The sequence below is a fragment of the Ichthyophthirius multifiliis genome (assembly GCF_000220395.1).
Source record: "Ichthyophthirius multifiliis unplaced genomic scaffold scaff_1120509251354, whole genome shotgun sequence".
Taxonomy (NCBI): domain Eukaryota; phylum Ciliophora; class Oligohymenophorea; order Hymenostomatida; genus Ichthyophthirius; species Ichthyophthirius multifiliis.
The window spans coordinates 1-18,327 of NW_004085955.1; the positions used below are offsets into that span (position 1 = coordinate 1).

Below are 18,327 nucleotides of genomic sequence, written 5' to 3' on the forward strand. Positions count from 1 at the left end.
AAATATTAAATAATATAAATTATTTTTAAAATTTTATTTTATTTTTTAAAAAATGAAAATTTATTTTTATTTGATTTATAATTTTAATATTTTATTGCATTTTTTTTATTTCATATTACTATATAATTCATATTTTTTATTTATTAATGAATTATAAAATATTTTAAGAAAATAAAAATAATGATTTTTTGGAATTATTAAAGTTAAAAGAAAATAATTAAAAAATAAAAAATACTCTTAAATATTTAACAAACTCGTAATAAAGAATTTTGAATTCATATAAAAGTGAAATATCTTGTTAAACGAATCATAGTTAATTTGAATATGAAAATGAAATGAAATATTAAACAAGCAATAATATATACACTGACAATAAAAATAATAATTAATTAATTTCACCATAAAAATAATTACTTGATCATTAAAGTATTCACAGTCAAGATAATTCAATTTAAAATAACAATTTTAAAGAAATGAATCAAGAAGATTATTTATAAATAAAATAAAGAATTTTATAATACCAAATTCAAAAAGCAAATTCTAATTATTAAAATAAAATTACATAAATATAAAACTAATAAGATGAAGAAGAACCATAAATAATATAATAATTTTAAATTAAAAAAAATATTATTAATAAACAAGTTTATTTTTTTTATTTTTTTATATAATGAAATTAAAATAAATAAATAATTAGATAATAGAATATAATGAATTGATAAATTAATAAACTGATATAAATAAAAGTATAATTGAAAGATTTGAAGAATACTAACTTTCTTTTTAAAAATAAAATTAATTAATTGATTAATAGATATAAGAAACTTAAGCTAATTATAAAAATAAATTAAATTATCTAGAATAAACAATTTCTAAATAAAATAAAGACTTATTAGAAGTTCAAAACCAAATAAAAAGTCACACAAATTAAAAAAAAACAGTTATAAACAGAGTTGATAAATCAAAATAAATTATAGAAGAAGAATTTAAAAATTAAGAAATATTAAATTATGAACAAATTATTTAAATTTAAGAAGAACAATTAATATAAAGTAAATAAAAAAAAAAAAAATTAACAAAAAAATAGTTTAAAAAGAATATTTTGACAAGAAGTAGAAAATCGCTTATATGCAAGAAAATTTAGATTTATTATTATTATAGTTATAAAATTTATGAAAAATAACAAGTTTTTAATTTATATATTTATATAAATTATACAATGAACTTTTTTTATATTGACATTTATTATAAAAAATTAAAAAATAATAAAAAATTTAAATATTATATTTATATTTATATGATAATAAATCAAATATTTGTATAAAAAATATTTAATAATTATATTTAAAAATATATTTCTACAAATTAATGTTATCTCATAACTTATAATTATCTATTATAATATATGATACTAATAACTATTACACTATATAAAAAATTAATTTTTTTCTTTAAGTAATTGCTCAACATCTTATTAATAATCCGATTTTTAATCTTAGAAATGATAATAAAGTTTTATGTATAAATACTATTATTCTCAATACTTATATATATAATGTATTCATTTTATTAATAATATTTTAAATAGCAAACATATTATAGTTTTATAATAATTTTCTTTGAATTCATTAGTCTTTACTTTTTCTAACAAATCATCAATTATCTTACTCTATATAAATTTATTATTATAAATGTAATTTTAAATTAATATAATATATTTGGTATTATATCTAGTTTAGTTAAACCTCTTATATAATTCTCTAAAAAACAAAAGATTGAGTTTAAAACAAAACAGGAAAATACTTAAAGAGATATTTTTTTTTATTAATTTTATGTGAATTGTGCAAGCGAAAAAAAATTAAATAAATAATAATTAAAAAAATAAGATTTTATAAGAGAAAAAAAGAGATTGATTAGAGAGGTTATGGCATGGAAAGTAAACTGGAAAATTGTATTTTCTATTTAAATATGCAATTCTTATTATTAAAATCAATATTATTATTATTGCTTTCTTAAAATTCTTCATAATTAATAATTTTATCATATTCAGGTTTTAAAATTTTATGAAAAAATATAATAGGGATAACAATTTGGATTAACAATTTATAAACTTAAACTTAACTACTTAATATTTCCCATTTTAAAAATCTATAATCTCCTATCTTCATTATTCATAATAAAAGATTTTAATAATTTTCTTCTTCTTTTTTAAATATTGATTTTTTTTGTTTTAGTTTAATATTTTAAATTAGTTGATAATACCGAAACAAACCATATTTAATTTATTAATTACAATTATTTAACTGAACTTCGTAAAAGGACTATATTTATTATTAAATCAGAAATTATTGAATAATAGAAGGAAATACGCAGTTTATTTGATTTTTAATAAATATTCAGATTAAAAAGATAGTAATTTAATAATATACTAAACATTAATTTTAAATTATATTTAATTAATAAAGAAATAAATAATATTGATTTAATTATTTTTTATTTGCTCATGTTTACTTAATTTTTTTTTAAAAATACTATTATAAATTTTTAATTATGTAAATAATATAAAATAAATATATAGAATATATTATATTTATAATAATTAATATATTTAAATAATATTTATGTTAACAAATAATGTTTCTTATTTAAAATAATAAAAAGCAAATCAATTTTCTTGAATATCAACTATTTAGCTTTTCAAAAGATATATTTTAGCTTCTCCATTATTAAGATAGACTTAAAAAGATTTATTTTAAACAGTAATGCAATCATCTTTTGGCCAGAAAACATTGCAAATAACATCTCCATTTTAGAAAGGATGAGTAGTGATAATTTTAGTAACTTAATAGAATTTATTAGTAACTGATACCCACATTTTACCTCTGAAAAATGCATAAATCTCCTAATCAGCGTAACTTTCAGTTTAAATGTTACTATTAAGATGAATTCTTCTAAAGTTAGTAAACTAGACTTTATTAAAGGATAAAGCTTTATATTTAGCTGAGAGTACTGTTTATATGTATTTGTACATTTCTGAGCTAGTATGAAAATTGTTCCATAAAGGTTCTCTATCATATGGATCTGCGCCTCCAACAAAATATTATTCAGTTCCATAATACATAATAGGAACTCCTATAGTAGTAAGAGTTAAAGTAGTATAGGCTTTAAGAAGAGTTTTTAAAGAATTTTGATCTAAATGAGAATAACTCAAAAATCTTGGGTTATCATGATTATCTATAAATTAAGCTAATATAGATACATCAATATTTTATCTCTACCAATTTTAGTAATGATCACGGATTCCTAACATATCTTTTTAGTATAAAAATATGTCTTTAACTGTAAAGTACCAAGGATAGTTCAATACGCTTCCTACAGAACTTACATATCCTCCTACATAACTATATGAGGGGTCAAATACTTCTCCTACTGCAAATACACCAGCACTTTCTGTGTATTATTTCCAGAATTTTGGCGATACTTCAGGGACAGTGTCTTAATTTTTATTTTTTTAGTATTTATTTTATTTTGAATATATATTTATTACCTATTCTAATACCATCAATATTATATGTTTAAATAAGATTTTTAATCCATTAAAATAAATAGTTAGCAACAAAAGGATTTTCAGTATTTAAATCAGCTAATCCTGAAAGTCTACAATTTTATATATTTTTCATATTTTTTGTTGCAAAGTCATTGTCTGATATTAAACAATATTCATGATAGTGTTCTGGGAGATTGAAAGGAATATTTTTTGAAAAGTCCAAATCTGTATTACCCATGTGATTTGCTACTACATCTACCATAACCCATATATCCTTTTTATGACAAGATTCTATTAGTTTTTTTAAACCTTATTCCCCACCATAATGAGAGTTTATTTTTGATAAGTCTTAAGCTGCATAACCATGGAATGCATGTTCTACATTTTAAGGAATTGGTGATATCCATATAGCATTAAAACCCATTCCTATTTTTTTTTATAATTTTAGGTTTGCATTTTTTTTTATTTTACCTTGTATGTAATCTAAGTTATTAATAATGCCAAAAAAATCACCTCCACAATAATTTGGTTAACTGTTTAAATCACAGGAAGGTTTATTGCCGTCTCCTTTTGCAAATCTATTTTTTATATTTTCTTGTTTAATAAAAATATATAATTATTTTAAATTAATTTTATTAATTTAAACTATATACCTATCAGTTATTATTTAGTATATTGTTCTTGATTGCCATTCTTAAGCAGAACGAGAAAAAACAGAAGAAATAGTTAAAATAAATAATAAAATTAATATTGTCATTTTTAATTTTTTTTATTTATTTAGTTACTTTTATTAAAATGTTGAATTAGAATTTCGTTTTAATAAAATAAAAAAAAATTTTAATTAATTTTATTATAATAAAAATATAATTTAATATATATTATTTATTACATAGCGTATATATTAAAAAAAAAAATTACACATAATTACATACTAATAATATAATAAATATTATTTTTTTAAAAAGAAATATTTTAATACATAATATAATTTCATAATATTTATTAAAAAATTAAATTCATTAGGTTAGATTTATAATAAATAAAAAAAAATGATTTATAAATATATATAATAAACAAATTATAATATATACTTATATATCCTATAAGATTGATTAAAATCAGCAACCTTTGGTTCTTGAATACAAAGGTGGAACAGAGGGACATTTTTCATTCATATGGGAATAAGGATCAATAGTACTATATCCATCACTAGTAATATCCATTTTGAATTTTCCCATAATTTAGCAATATGGCAATCCATCATTTAAACACTTTGCAGGCTTTTTATAATTAAGATCAAAAAAATTAGTTTAATAAATATCTCTAGGAGTAAATTCAGTTGCATTAATTTCCAGATTTTCAAAAATTCCTCCTGCTTTCCAAACAGCAGCTACAAAAGAAGAACAAACCATAGACTATCCATCACTATAAATCCAAGAATCTTATTCAGGCATTGAAAAGAGTTAACTAAGAGTGATATTTCTTTAGCTCATTACAGTATATATTTCACCCAAATTAAGATCTTTAGTCTTAAGTCTTTAATTAAGGGCTTCTCCAAGGAATGTATTTACTAATTTAGGAAGGAATTTTTCTAATAATGAGAAAACTGAATAGAGGAAATTTATATCAAGAATAGCAGGAAGACTTTCCTTTTCAGTATCTATCCAACCAAAAAGGAAATTATGATAGCCATAAGGTAATCCTTCTACCTTCTTAAACCATTCAGAGGCCGCTTTATTATTAAATTTAGCTCTTATTTCCTCACGGAGAGGTAATAAAGCTACATTAAAGCCTGCATTTTTAGCATATTTTTTCCAATCGGACCATTTGTTTCTCTATATGTTACGTTTAGGCCAATACCAGGCATCTTAAGATTCAACAGCATACATTTCTCCGTCAATTTCAAGTAAAGTTACTGAATGTCCACTTCTGCTTCCAGTGCCCAATTAAATAATTTAATCCAATCCGTCCATTCTTGTTATAATAAGTAAATCTCCAGGTTTTACTTCAGTTTCATCTAAGTCTACAAAAACATCATTTCTTCTTTCCCATTAATATCCAGTTCCATGTTTAATAAAAATAGGATTCAATATTTCCTGCCAAAAAGCTGGTTTTGATCCAAATAATGGAATATATGGATTACTAGAAAACCCTCCAAAGAAAAGACCTACAGTTATAATTAAATCAGGGACAATATTTGCAAAAGAGTCACATGTTCTGAATATATTAAGTCCAAAAGTTAAAATAGAGTTGATTTATTTTTCTGATAAATTCTTTAAAGTCCATTTATAAGTCTAATTTTCCTCTCCAATCACCAATACATGGTAATTTTCTAAAGATGCAATTGTAAATGTATCACTACATTTATTTCCTTTTTCTTTATTTTTTCCAGATTTGAATGTTAGTTGAACTGTTTTAGAATTTATTTGCTAATATTCTACTTCTATTTATTCAAAGCAATCATCTTGGTGGCTTTCTAATAATATCTTCTCATTTCCATTTCGTCCTATTGTCCCCACATGCTATGATAAAAATTTTAAAAAATCTCCCTTTTTACCTTTTGAACATTAGATTAACAAATTATCTTAGTCTTCTTTCGTAAATTTTAATATCTTGTTAAATAGTTCACTGTGTAAGGAAAAATCTTCGAAGATTGATTTGGAAAATCCGTTTACTAATATTGTATCTATGTAGTCTTCATGCTTTTTTGTAAATTCTTAAAATCCAGTGTACAAAGATTTTTTTTAATAACCTTAATTTACTAGTTATTCTGAAATATTAAATTAATAGGAAACTAATATTGTTGTCAAAAATATTAATATTTTTATCATTTTATTATTTAAATTCTTATTTTTTATTTTTAATTCTTATTTTTTTAATAATTATTATTTTTCAAGTATATTATTAATTTTTTATATATAAATTATGAGTTATTTAATAATGTATTATATGAAGTCTATACATTAAAAAATTAACATTTATCTTATAATTATTTGTTTTGAAATAAAAATTAAATTCTTTTATAAATAATTTTATATTGGGTTATCTTAATTAAATTTTATAATTTTTTCTTATAAATGTATTTAATGTATATAATATTTTGTTTAATTTATTTTGTATTTAAACAAAAAAAAAATTAATAATATTTTGTATTTTGTGTTAATAAATAATAAAATATTCTATGTATTTTAATATATAAAAAATGTATATTAAATTATGTCATAAAACATAATAATTTCTTAGTATTTTAGAAAAACAAAATATAATATTTGTTTTTAACAAAAAAAGTAAAAAGTAGTTTTTATCGTATTTTTGATATTTATAAAAAAAAAAAAATGAAAAATAATAAAATATTAAAGATACAAGTTATTTAAAAATAAAAAAAATATAATTCTAATTGGAGTAAAATAAAAAATATATTTATATTATTTATAAAATAATAATTGACATTTGATATGTGTAATATAAAATTAAAAATTGATAATTTAACTAATTATTTCAAAATTTAAAATAAATAATAATTTTTATAATCATTTAATAATAAATTTGAGAAGAATAATAAAAAATATAAAAAAAAATCAACATCTAAAAAAATATATGTACAAGATAAAATAAAAATAATCAATAATTGAAATTATAAAAAATACTACATATAATATAATCATATAAATAATATAATAAATAAATTAAATAAAAAAAATAAATGAATTTATAAATACATATATATGTATATTTATATATTTATATATTTATATATTTATATATTTATATATTTATATATAAATAATTTATTATTTTTTTTTAATTAAATTATAATATTTAAAAATTAAAGACATTTAATAGTTAATAATTCTTTTTTTTTAAATTTTTTATTTAATTTAAATCAATATTATTTTTAATCTTTTCGTAAAGTATTTAAATAATCTTATCAATGTAATATTCTTTATATATTTAATATATTTTAAGTTTGAATCATCTCAATTTTATTTATTATAAGAAATTTAAATTTATTTTATTTTACAATATTTTTAAAATTATTTTATATACAAAAATAACTAATATATGAAATTTTAAATAAATATTTTTTCTAATTCAAATTTTTTTATACCAATTATTTATCATTATATATATATTGTTAAAATCATTTATTATTATGCATTTCATTATCTTTTATTTTTAAAATTATTTATATATTTGTAAAATAAATTATTTTTATTAAATAATAAATAAATTTAATGTTTATGTATAATTAAATAATTTAAATTTACATTATTAACCTAGAACTTATATCCACATGCATATGATACGATTAAATTAGATTATTAACTAAAATTTAAATAAATAAGTTGTTAATTATAAGAGCAAATGATATAAATATAAAAGTATTAAATAAGAAAAAAATATTATTGAGATTTAGTATAATAATACAAAAATTATATTAGAAGAGAAAAAAAAAAATTAAAGATAATTTATTATATAAAATAATAAAATTTTAATTAAAATTTTATATAAACAATTAAATATTATTAAAATGTATTTATTATAGGATAATTTTATATGATAATGTTTATATATATTTATATATATATATATTTATATTTATATATTTATATACATATTTATATTTTTATATATAAAAATATATATAGTTTTTATTTACTAACTTATATTCCTTTATAATAATATCAATAAAATTTTATAATTTTTCTATAGAATAAAAATAATATTTATTCACTTTTAAAAGCTTATAACTTTAATAATTATAGACAACTAATAGTAACTTTATTAAATATATATATTAATAAGTTATTTTATTTTTATTTAAATTTTTTTCAGAAATTGAAGAAAACATTTGCTATTGCAATCAAACATTTTTATATGAATTTTTAATCTTGAAATGTAAATAAATAATTTAAACTTAAAATATTATTTTAAATTTAAATTTAGAAAAAAAAATATAAATAAATAAATTTTTAATAATTATTTTCATTTTAAAAGTATTTTTAATAATTATTAAGAAAAATAGTTTTGATTAATTTTTATAAAAATAATTAATTATTTTTTTTAAAAAAAAGTCAAAATTATATAAAAATAATAATAAAAACTTATCAAAAATATATAAGTAATTTATATAAGATTATTAGAGTTTTATAATGAATTATGATAATAATTAATAAATATTTTATTTTTATTTATAAATTAAAAATAAATATTATCTGAATTTAATAAAAAATTATATATAATATATTTAAAGATTTTATTATATTTATATAAATTTTTAATTATACTCATTTTTTTTAAATAATTTTATTTATAGAAAAAAAAATTTTAAAATATATATATATATATATATATATATATATATAATAATATATCATTTGTGAATTATAATTATTTAAAATAATTACTTTTATATATAATTATTTATTTTTTTAAAGTATTCATAATATATTATATAATCAATTGTAAGCTCTAGAACTAATATAGCTTTATTACTTTTAAAAGAGTTTATAATTTTCTTTTTTGAAATTGTTACTTTTACTTTATTAATGATGTTTGAAAATATCATTATTTTTATTATCATATACATAATTATTTTTTTTACAAATGAAATTTTCAATTGATTTAGATTTTTACATGGAATTACGATATATTGAATAATTTAAATTAGTCATTAAAATTTTTTTCTTTAAATTTTTATTTTCTAATTAAATTAATTAAATTTAATTTTAAATATTTAAAACTTTAATTTTTTCTTATTCATATTTTTCTTTATATTAACAACAAGTTTTTTATTTTAATTATATATCTTATTTTACTTTTTGACTTTTTTCATTATTATTACATATTAAGTTTATTATAGTATCTTCTTAGTCATTCGATCGGTATAAACTTAAGTTATTATTATTAATAATTGATATATTTTCAATATTCGATTCTAATTAATTTAAATTATGTATATTTTTTTATAATTCATTAAAACAATTTTTAATAGTTTATTAATATTTTTCTGTTTCTAGTATTAAGTCAAAAAAATTTTTAAGAGCGAAAAAAAATGAATCTATTTCATCTCTTCCAAATCCACATCCTTAAATATTGTTAAAAATAATTTTACTTTCAAAACATTTAAATGAAACCATTGAACATGAAAAATTTAGACTATTATTATTTTGAAGTTAAAAGATTTAAAATAATTATATTAGTTTTTAATTAGGCATATCTCTTATAAGTTTTTAAATGATTTAAATAGATAACATATTATTGTAAAGAGTTTATTTTTAAATTAAAAACACTTATCGTAAAAACAAAATCACAAAATTAAAATATATATATATATTTATATATATATATATATATATATATATATATATACATATATATACATATATATTATTCATATTTTTTAATTTTTCTTAATATAATTATTTTAAAATTCGTTTATTTCTTAAATAAAATGATTAAAAATTATATGTTTTTTACCATTATAGTTTTTTCGTTAGTATCTATATCAGTAAATAGAAAAATTTAAATTGATATGTATACAGAAGCTGATTGTCCAGATTGTATTTATTTAATAACAACTCCTTTAAAATAAGCTTTCGATACTAAAGACTTTTTGAAAATCGTTGATTTAAATATAATTCCTTATGGAAATGCAATAAGAAATAAAGAAAATAACTTGATATAATGTTAACATGGAGAAAATGAATGTTTAGCAAATTTAAATGAAGCTTGCATAAATAAGCATTTGGCTTTTGATAAATTGTCAAATCTTAAATTAATTAATTGTTTAGAAGTAAATATTAAAACTAATCATAGATTATTTGATTAATCTTTTATTTAAAAATGTGGAGATGAGTTAAATATTGAACCATAATATTTATAAAATATTTAAGAATGTGCTAATTCTTAGGAAGGTGTTGATTAATATTTGAAAATGGCTGAATTAACTGAAAGACTTTCTCCTTCAAATGAATATGTGCCTTGGATCGTTGTTGATGGAGTACATGATGAATAATTCGAAGAATAAGTTATCTAAAATATGGTTTAGTTTGTATGCTAAAGATATGATGGTGATATAAATGTGGAAGCATGTCATTAATTTAAATAGTAAAAATATAACTCTTTTTTAAGTTTATAATTAAAAGGAAAAAAATGAAAAATTATTATATTTATCTTTTATTTTTTATTAATATTTTTTTTTTTATTAATAATATCAAAAAAAATATAAAAACGATATAAGTTTTTTAAATTTATTAAAAAGAAATTTTAAAAAACGGAAGATTAGATAAAAACACTAAATTTTAATATTTATATAAAATTTGTCTTAAAAAATAAAATTTAATATTTTTTATAAATATTAACTATTTAAATTATAAATTTACAATTATTTATTTAATGCTTTTTTATATTTTTTATTTTTATGTTTAAATTTTATTTCTTATAATTTTGAAAATTTTAAAATTTTATTAATATAAAAAAAACAAAATAAGCAAGGTGTAAATTAATATGAAAAAAAAAGATTTAAATTATTATTAATTTAGAAATTTCAAAAATCAAAAATTTTCCAAAAAATAAATTCTTTTTATTAATAAGTTTTTGAATATTATAAAAATAAGGTGTTTGATTCAAATATTTCGATATAATTAGATAATATTTATTATAATAAAACTATTTTATTAACAAAATTAATAAACTTATTAAAATAATAATAAAAAAAAAAATTCCAAAGTTTTATTATAAAAAATAAAAATCTTTAATATATATATATTTATTATATTATTTATAGAAAATTTATTAACTTTTTATATAAAAAAGCAGTTTATTTTTATAATTATATATATTTTAAAACTTGTTTTAATTATTTTTTGTTTAAAAAATAAAATACTAAAATTAAGGTAATATATATTAATTAATAGACTTTAGTAAAAGCAATCAAGTAAGTTTTTTTCAAATAAATAATTTAAATTAAACTTTCTATAATTATTAATAAGTTTTGTTAGTTAAATAATAAAAATATAAAATATTAATTTAAAATCGTTTAATATAATATTTTATATAGTACATATTAATTAAATAATACATAGTTTTATATTATATATCACATAAATAATGATGAATAAATTTAAAAAAATAAAATATAATTTTAAAAAATAAATTTATCTCAAAATTATTAATAAAAATAAATTTATCTCAATATAATTATAAAAATAAGTAAATTTATAATTAAATAATTGTTAAGAAAAACTATATAATTAAAATTAAATAAAATAAAACAAGTGCTTATTATTTTTAAAAAAAATATATATATAATTAAATATATATATGAAATAAAAAATTAAAAATAAAAATTAAATAATTTTTATTATTTTATTAATGTTTCTTTAAATATGTATTACTTAAATATTTTTTTTTATTATTATTATTTATTAGTTTATTTTATATTTATATTTTATAAAAATTTAAAGTTAAAAATAAACTGTTTTATTTTATTTTTGTTATTAATAATAGACAATTTAGTATTATAAATTATTATTTTAAACATGAACGCGAAATTCTAAATAAAACGAATTAATTTTTTAAAAAAAGGAAATTATCTTATAAGTATTTGTTTGATTAAAAAAATTGTTAATTATTTTAAAAAATTATCAAATAATGGAATTTTAATATTCAATGATATAAAATGCTTATAATAATTTTATAAGATATTAATATTATTAAGAAAAAAATAAATAATGTAAATAAATTATAAAATAGAGAAAGAAAAATAAATAATATATAATATAATATATTTATTCAATAAAACTATTTTATTTTTACTTATTTAGATAATTATATTATAATAATAATGAAAATAAAAAATTATTAAATATAAAATCATAAATGTATAATTAAAAATGAAATTCAAAATATATATTATATATAAAAATAAATGGAAAAACGAAAGAAAAAAATATTATATTTTTATCAAATATAAAAATATGTATAAATATATATATATATATTTATATTTATTTATATATTATTATATATATATTTAATATTAATAATAAATTATAATTTTAAATTAATTAAAAATATATATTTTAAAAATAAAATATATGGAAAAACTAAAGAAAAAAATATTATATTTTATCAATTATATATATATTTATATTTATTTATGTGTTCATTTTAAGGTATTTTATCATTTTTATTAAATTTTCTTTAATTTCTTAGCTTTAACAACAACCTTATCAATAATTAAAGGTTAAATTTAATTAAATTCAATGTTATTTTTTTCAATATCTTTATTATTATACTTTTCATCTTAATTTATTTTAGGAACAATAATTATGAATATCCAACCATTCCTAAAATGACTCGTAACTTCTTTTATTTATATTTTTTCGAGGTTAGCGCATCCATTAAGCATGACTTTTTCAATTAAGTTAGTTTTTAAAATTTTATTACCAGATGTATTAACATCAATAATTTTTGGGGGGTTTTCAGATGAATATAAATAAATATTTAATAAAATTTTGTTATTAAAATTAATTTAATTAGAATTCATATCAACAAGTTTTATAGGTATATTAAAGTTCCTTTCTTTATAAACAGGGAATTAAATTGTTGCATTAAGAACAAATTTATATTTATATTTAGGAATTTAGTCTTTAAATAAATAAGACAAAATTCCTTCTGAAGTTAAAGATTATTAAGAGATTATTTAAGAAAAAAATGATTATTAGTTAATTGATTTCTCGTCATTATTAAAATTAGAAATTTGTCTATTTTATTATTTTAGTTATCTCAACTTGTCTAATAATTCATTTAGTTTTTGTAAATTAAATTAACTTTATTATTATAGTCCATAAAGTTATTTATTTTAATTTATAAGCCTTCCCATAAGCTTATTTTAGAACTCATAGGGTATTTATTATAAAGAATTCTATTATTGCTTTTATATTGGGAAATTATAGAATTATTAGGAATCTTATATAATTTTATAGTTTTCATTTAATTTTACTTTTTTTACACAATCTTATTAAAATGGTTTAAATTTTTATTATTATGTTTACAAGATTTATTAATTTAGAAAAGGTTATTATTATTACTGAAGTAGTGAAAAATTTGCAGAAAATAAAGGTGTGATTTCAGATTTTAAAGGTTATAATATTGAACCACATTATTTATTAAGAATAGATTAATTTTAAAGTAAAAATATTTAATTCATATGACTACATTAGCCATCTAAACAGTTACATCTTGAATCAAGTAAACACATGTTAAATAGTTTTTTTTTTTTTTTTTTTTTTGGAATTTTGGAATTTGTAATTAAAAAAATATTGTTTTTTTTTTTTATTTTTATTTTTTAATCGATAAAATAAAAAGATTATTAAAATTAATTATCACTACTTTTTTCTCCTTTATTAAACTCATAATTTTTTTAAAAAAAAAATATATAAAAATAAATAATCTATATAAAAAAAATCTATTTAATATTCCTTATTTTACTATTTTTAATATTTATAAAAAAAAATATATATTAAATATAAAATAAATGAATTTTGTTAAAAATGTATTAAATAAAATAAAAGAAATTATTACATTTTCTTATTTATATTTAATAATAAAATCTTTTATTTGTAAATATATTTATATTTACATTTAAATTTATATATAAATTATTGAAAATAAAAAAATCGAATTAATATCAAAAATTTAAATAGTTTATTTTTATAAACTAAAATATTTTATTTTTATATAAAAAAAATTAGAAGGATTAATCATTTTAAAAAAGCCAAATTAGTATCAAATAAATATTTATTATTATAATTTAGAAAAAAATATGTATAAAAGTCTTTAGAGTTAATAACACATATATTTTTATTCGTGAATTAAAATAAAAAAATAATAATTGAAATTTAGGTTTCATATAAAATCTAAAGTTAATAAATAAAAGTTGGATAATAATATTATAGAAATTAATTTAAAAAAAAAATACTACTAAACTAATAATTTAAAAAAATAAAAAAAATAGAGTAATTATTCCTGATTTTTTTTTTTAGATTTAAAATATACTTATATTGTATAGAGTTAACTTTTTATTCAAATTATTAATTAATAAAGGATTTTGAGCAAACAAATAATTTATCGCAATAAAATATTAACAAATTACAATCAAATAATTTAAATATTGAAAAGGAAAATAAAATAAAATTGTACGTAATAAAAAATTTAAAAATATCAGAAAGATATATATAAAAATAAATAAAAAAAAAACATTTTTAAATTATAATTATTTTTTTTAATGCAGGACTTAATGCATTTATTTTTATATTTAAGGAAAATGTTTAATAAAAAGTTAATTTATATATTTTGTAAAATTTTTTCCTTATCTTTTTAATTTATGGGATATTAATTATTATAAATCAAAATTATAAATATTGATATTATTAATACATAATAAATTAATTAAATAATAAATAATTTTAATTCAATGTAAAAAAATAAATGTCTAAAATTATAGAAATTTTAAATTTAAATTATTTTTAAAAAAAAAAATTTAATATTAATATTTTTTAAGGTTAAATAAGATAATAAAATATCTTATAGAATAAAAGTTATAGAAAAAAAATATCAGGTCTTTTATTCAATTATTGATAAAATTTAAATAAATAAAGGGTTTAATGAAATAAAAAATTACTTAAATCTAAAATACTCTATATGTTAATAAAATTATTTATTTTTTATAATATAAAATTATAATACAAAATATATTAAAAAAAAACTAAATATATTTAAATTAACTATATCTAATTTAAAAAAAATTAAAATTAAAAGAAGTAAATGCTTTTGTATAAAATAGATGAAAAGTTGAGTTAATTTATTCATAATTTAGATAATAAATATTTCACATTATTTTTAACTCCATTTGCTTCGTTTTTTAATCCAAAATTTATTATATTTCCAATAATATTTTATTATTACGTAAATCATTATATTCTTCTGAAATCTAAATAATAATCTCTTTATCAATCGCTATTTTATATTCTTACAATAATCATAAATTTAATAATAACATTATATTTGAAGAAGAAAATAAAGCGAAAAAGACCTTATTTTTCAAATTAAATGTTAAAAAAGTCTTAATATTTTCGAAAAAATGAAAATAATTGTTCTCTTCCTAGTGGAGACTCATGCTAAGCTGGAAATTTCATAGCTGCTCTTTATATAGCATTTTAAAATATGTATTATATATAATATATTTTATTAGGATTTTTAATACTTGTTATGATAAGTAGAGTTTATTTTATTTGCCATTATATATTTGATACTATATTAGGCGCTTTAATTGGAATTTTAGTATTTTTATCTATGAATGAAATAATTTTTTGATTTTTTATTTAGAAATAAATCTTAGTTTATATTTAATTTTTAGTATGAAAAAAGCAAATTTATTCAAAATGAATATAAAAAATATAATGATTATAATATAAAATCTATATATTTTATTATTTATTGTTAGTTTTTTATTTATGAACATATTGTTAATGATATTAACATTTATTATATGTCCTCTTGTATATTTATTTTTATTAAAAAGCTTATTTTTCTTAATTGTTGTAATGAAAACATAAGTCCATATGTATTTTATTTTATTTTAATTATGTTTCTAAATCCGAAATTTTATTTTGTGATTTTCTGTTTGAACGATATTATTTAGCTTTTGAAACTATTGTGTTTATATAAACGCCATTTTTCTTTAAACTCTTCTATTTCTAGTTAAAAAGTTTACATAAAATAATTTATTGAAGATGGAAAATAAACAAAGTATTCACATTAGTTTATAATAAATTTACCTTCTAACAATAAATAAGGAATATTTAACAAATCAATAATAACATCTTGTTTTTCATAACATTTAGTTTTTATTATATATTCTAATTTTTAAGGTTTTTTTTATAGAGAAATATCTAAAAATTTAATTTTTGTATTTATATTAAAAATATATAAAAAAATACCTTTATTATTTAAATAATTTAATTCAAACTTTAATTCTTAATTTGAGAAATTAAAAATATATAAAGTTTATTTAATAAAAAAATTTCCTTAGAAAACATGAGGATAAACCTTAAAACAAACTTTCACATTTTCATTTTCAAAAAGTAAGCCTTTTTATTTCAAGCAATTAAATTTTAGCTATTAATTGTATTTATTTATATAATAATTAAATAAAAGTGGATTATTTGTTATCAAAATTCCATATTTATTCAATTTTTTATTTAAATATATAGAATTTTAATTTTATTTTTTTTATTTTTTTTCATTTTCTAAATCTTCTTCTATAAGAAATTCTAAAATATTTACTGTTTATTCTTCTTGTTTTAATTAATTAGTCTAAAACATATTATTTGATTAATAATTACTATCATATGAATTATGCAGAGTAATACATCTTACTTATTATTATTAAGAACTTAAGTATTAAGACAAATTAATCATTTGTTTTTCTTAATAATATTCTTATTTTTTAAAAGAGTTTTTTAAAGGATGAGAGTTTAGCCTAGAATTTAAACTATTTTTCCTTTTTTTAAAAGGAATATTATTATTATTACATTTAATGTACTGAATTTTTAAAATAGGCCCATTATTGTTCTATTTTAAGTCTGATTTATTTGTAGAAGCTATTGCATTATAATTCGAAATGTTTAAATTTTAAAGCTTTATATTTAAGTCGTTTATTTCTTTTTCTAATCTTTATATTTTAATATTTTATTATTCAGATTTATCTTACTCTTACATTTCGAAAAAATTAAGTCTTTCTTTTAATTCCTTATTTTATATAATTTGTCCTTATAGTTAATTTAATAGTTATTTATTTTAATAATCTTAATTTATAAATGTATTTTTTTCTATTTCTTCAAATTTTTAAGAATAGGCATTTATTAAAGTATCTTTTTCTTTAAGTTCGGATTCTATTAATTAAATTTATTTCAGATTTTATTAAATTATGTAATCTTTTTCTTTTAATTCTTATCCCTATTATACTATTATTTGTTCTTTTTAAAATAGTTTTTCTCTATATTTATATTCTTTTTCATCTTAAAATTATGTCTTTCTTTATAAAGAACTTGAGTTTTAATAATCTATATATATATTTTTAAAAATTTTAAATATTATAAGAAATTAATTTTCTCTTTTTAAAAAATATAAATTGATAAAATTTTTTTTAGTTATTTTTATATATTTTAATATATAAATAAAATAATTGTTTTTCTTATTACTTTTAAATTAAAATTAATTGTTAAATAAGACTTTAAAAGGTTATTTTTTAATTTCTTATTATTAAATAAGTTGTTAATTATTTATTTTATTATATTTTATTATGCTTCTTTGGCTTTTTTATAGTTCATTAAAGTTATTATTTTTTAAAGAATTTTTTTAAGAATTTAAGGAACTTTAAACTAAGGAATAATCCAAAATTAATTTTTAATCAATTTACTAGTTTTTATCTTTTTATATTATTTAACTTTTATCATTTTAAGTTTGAAAATTTTAATATTAATTTTAATTAATTTCGGTATAATTAATATTGCTATGACTTTATATTTTAATTTAGATATCAATATCACTTTTAGATATTATTTAATTATTTTAATAATTCTAAAGATTTATATCTTATTAATTTAAACCTTATTAACTATTTAATTTATTATGGGAATCAATATAATTATTTTTATATTGACTTTTATCGTAAAAACTAATACTTTTTTTATTTTATTCGCTAATTATAC

The 18,327-nt window shown here is 15.3% G+C and overlaps 3 protein-coding genes across 3 annotated transcripts, besides 26 other annotated features; 1 reads left to right on the forward strand and 2 right to left on the reverse strand. All coding sequences in view use genetic code 6, as the record gives it.

The window, feature by feature from the left end:
* Positions 1-2,665: 2,665 nt before the first annotated feature.
* On the reverse strand, positions 2,666-4,304 carry IMG5_188020 (hypothetical protein; the record flags this gene model as incomplete). Its single annotated transcript, XM_004027127.1, has 4 exons — positions 2,666-3,495; positions 3,548-3,973; positions 4,019-4,125; positions 4,201-4,304. 4 exons carry the CDS (start codon positions 4,302-4,304, stop codon positions 2,666-2,668), a joined length of 1,467 nt encoding a protein of 488 aa, XP_004027176.1.
* A 361-nt stretch (positions 4,305-4,665) lies between these two features.
* On the reverse strand, positions 4,666-6,378 carry IMG5_188030 (hypothetical protein; the record flags this gene model as incomplete). Its single annotated transcript, XM_004027128.1, has 1 exon — positions 4,666-6,378. The coding sequence occupies one exon, from the start codon at positions 6,376-6,378 to the stop codon at positions 4,666-4,668; it is 1,713 nt and encodes a 570-aa protein (XP_004027177.1).
* Positions 6,378-6,423: a microsatellite.
* Positions 6,402-6,460: a microsatellite.
* A 794-nt stretch (positions 6,461-7,254) lies between these two features.
* Positions 7,255-7,328: a microsatellite.
* Positions 7,276-7,328: a microsatellite.
* A 390-nt stretch (positions 7,329-7,718) lies between these two features.
* Positions 7,719-7,757: a microsatellite.
* Positions 7,758-8,087: 330 nt separating this feature from the next.
* Positions 8,088-8,146: a microsatellite.
* Positions 8,114-8,183: a microsatellite.
* Positions 8,116-8,195: a microsatellite.
* A 685-nt stretch (positions 8,196-8,880) lies between these two features.
* Positions 8,881-8,922: a microsatellite.
* A 333-nt stretch (positions 8,923-9,255) lies between these two features.
* Positions 9,256-9,300: a microsatellite.
* Positions 9,301-9,870: 570 nt separating this feature from the next.
* Positions 9,871-9,938: a microsatellite.
* Positions 9,939-10,161: 223 nt separating this feature from the next.
* IMG5_188040 (hypothetical protein) lies at positions 10,162-10,706 on the forward strand (the record flags this gene model as incomplete). Its single annotated transcript, XM_004027129.1, has 1 exon — positions 10,162-10,706. A coding segment is annotated over one exon (543 nt), but the record flags the coding sequence as incomplete, so codon positions are not given.
* An 18-nt stretch (positions 10,707-10,724) lies between these two features.
* Positions 10,725-10,760: a microsatellite.
* Positions 10,725-10,764: a microsatellite.
* Positions 10,765-11,223: 459 nt separating this feature from the next.
* Positions 11,224-11,263: a microsatellite.
* A 402-nt stretch (positions 11,264-11,665) lies between these two features.
* Positions 11,666-11,705: a microsatellite.
* Positions 11,685-11,771: a microsatellite.
* Positions 11,772-11,951: 180 nt separating this feature from the next.
* Positions 11,952-12,003: a microsatellite.
* Positions 12,004-12,385: 382 nt separating this feature from the next.
* Positions 12,386-12,482: a microsatellite.
* Positions 12,411-12,482: a microsatellite.
* A 16-nt stretch (positions 12,483-12,498) lies between these two features.
* Positions 12,499-12,548: a microsatellite.
* Positions 12,527-12,584: a microsatellite.
* Positions 12,533-12,606: a microsatellite.
* Positions 12,537-12,591: a microsatellite.
* Positions 12,575-12,638: a microsatellite.
* Positions 12,639-14,253: 1,615 nt separating this feature from the next.
* Positions 14,254-14,304: a microsatellite.
* Positions 14,305-16,430: 2,126 nt separating this feature from the next.
* Positions 16,431-16,463: a microsatellite.
* Positions 16,464-18,327: the final 1,864 nt, after the last annotated feature.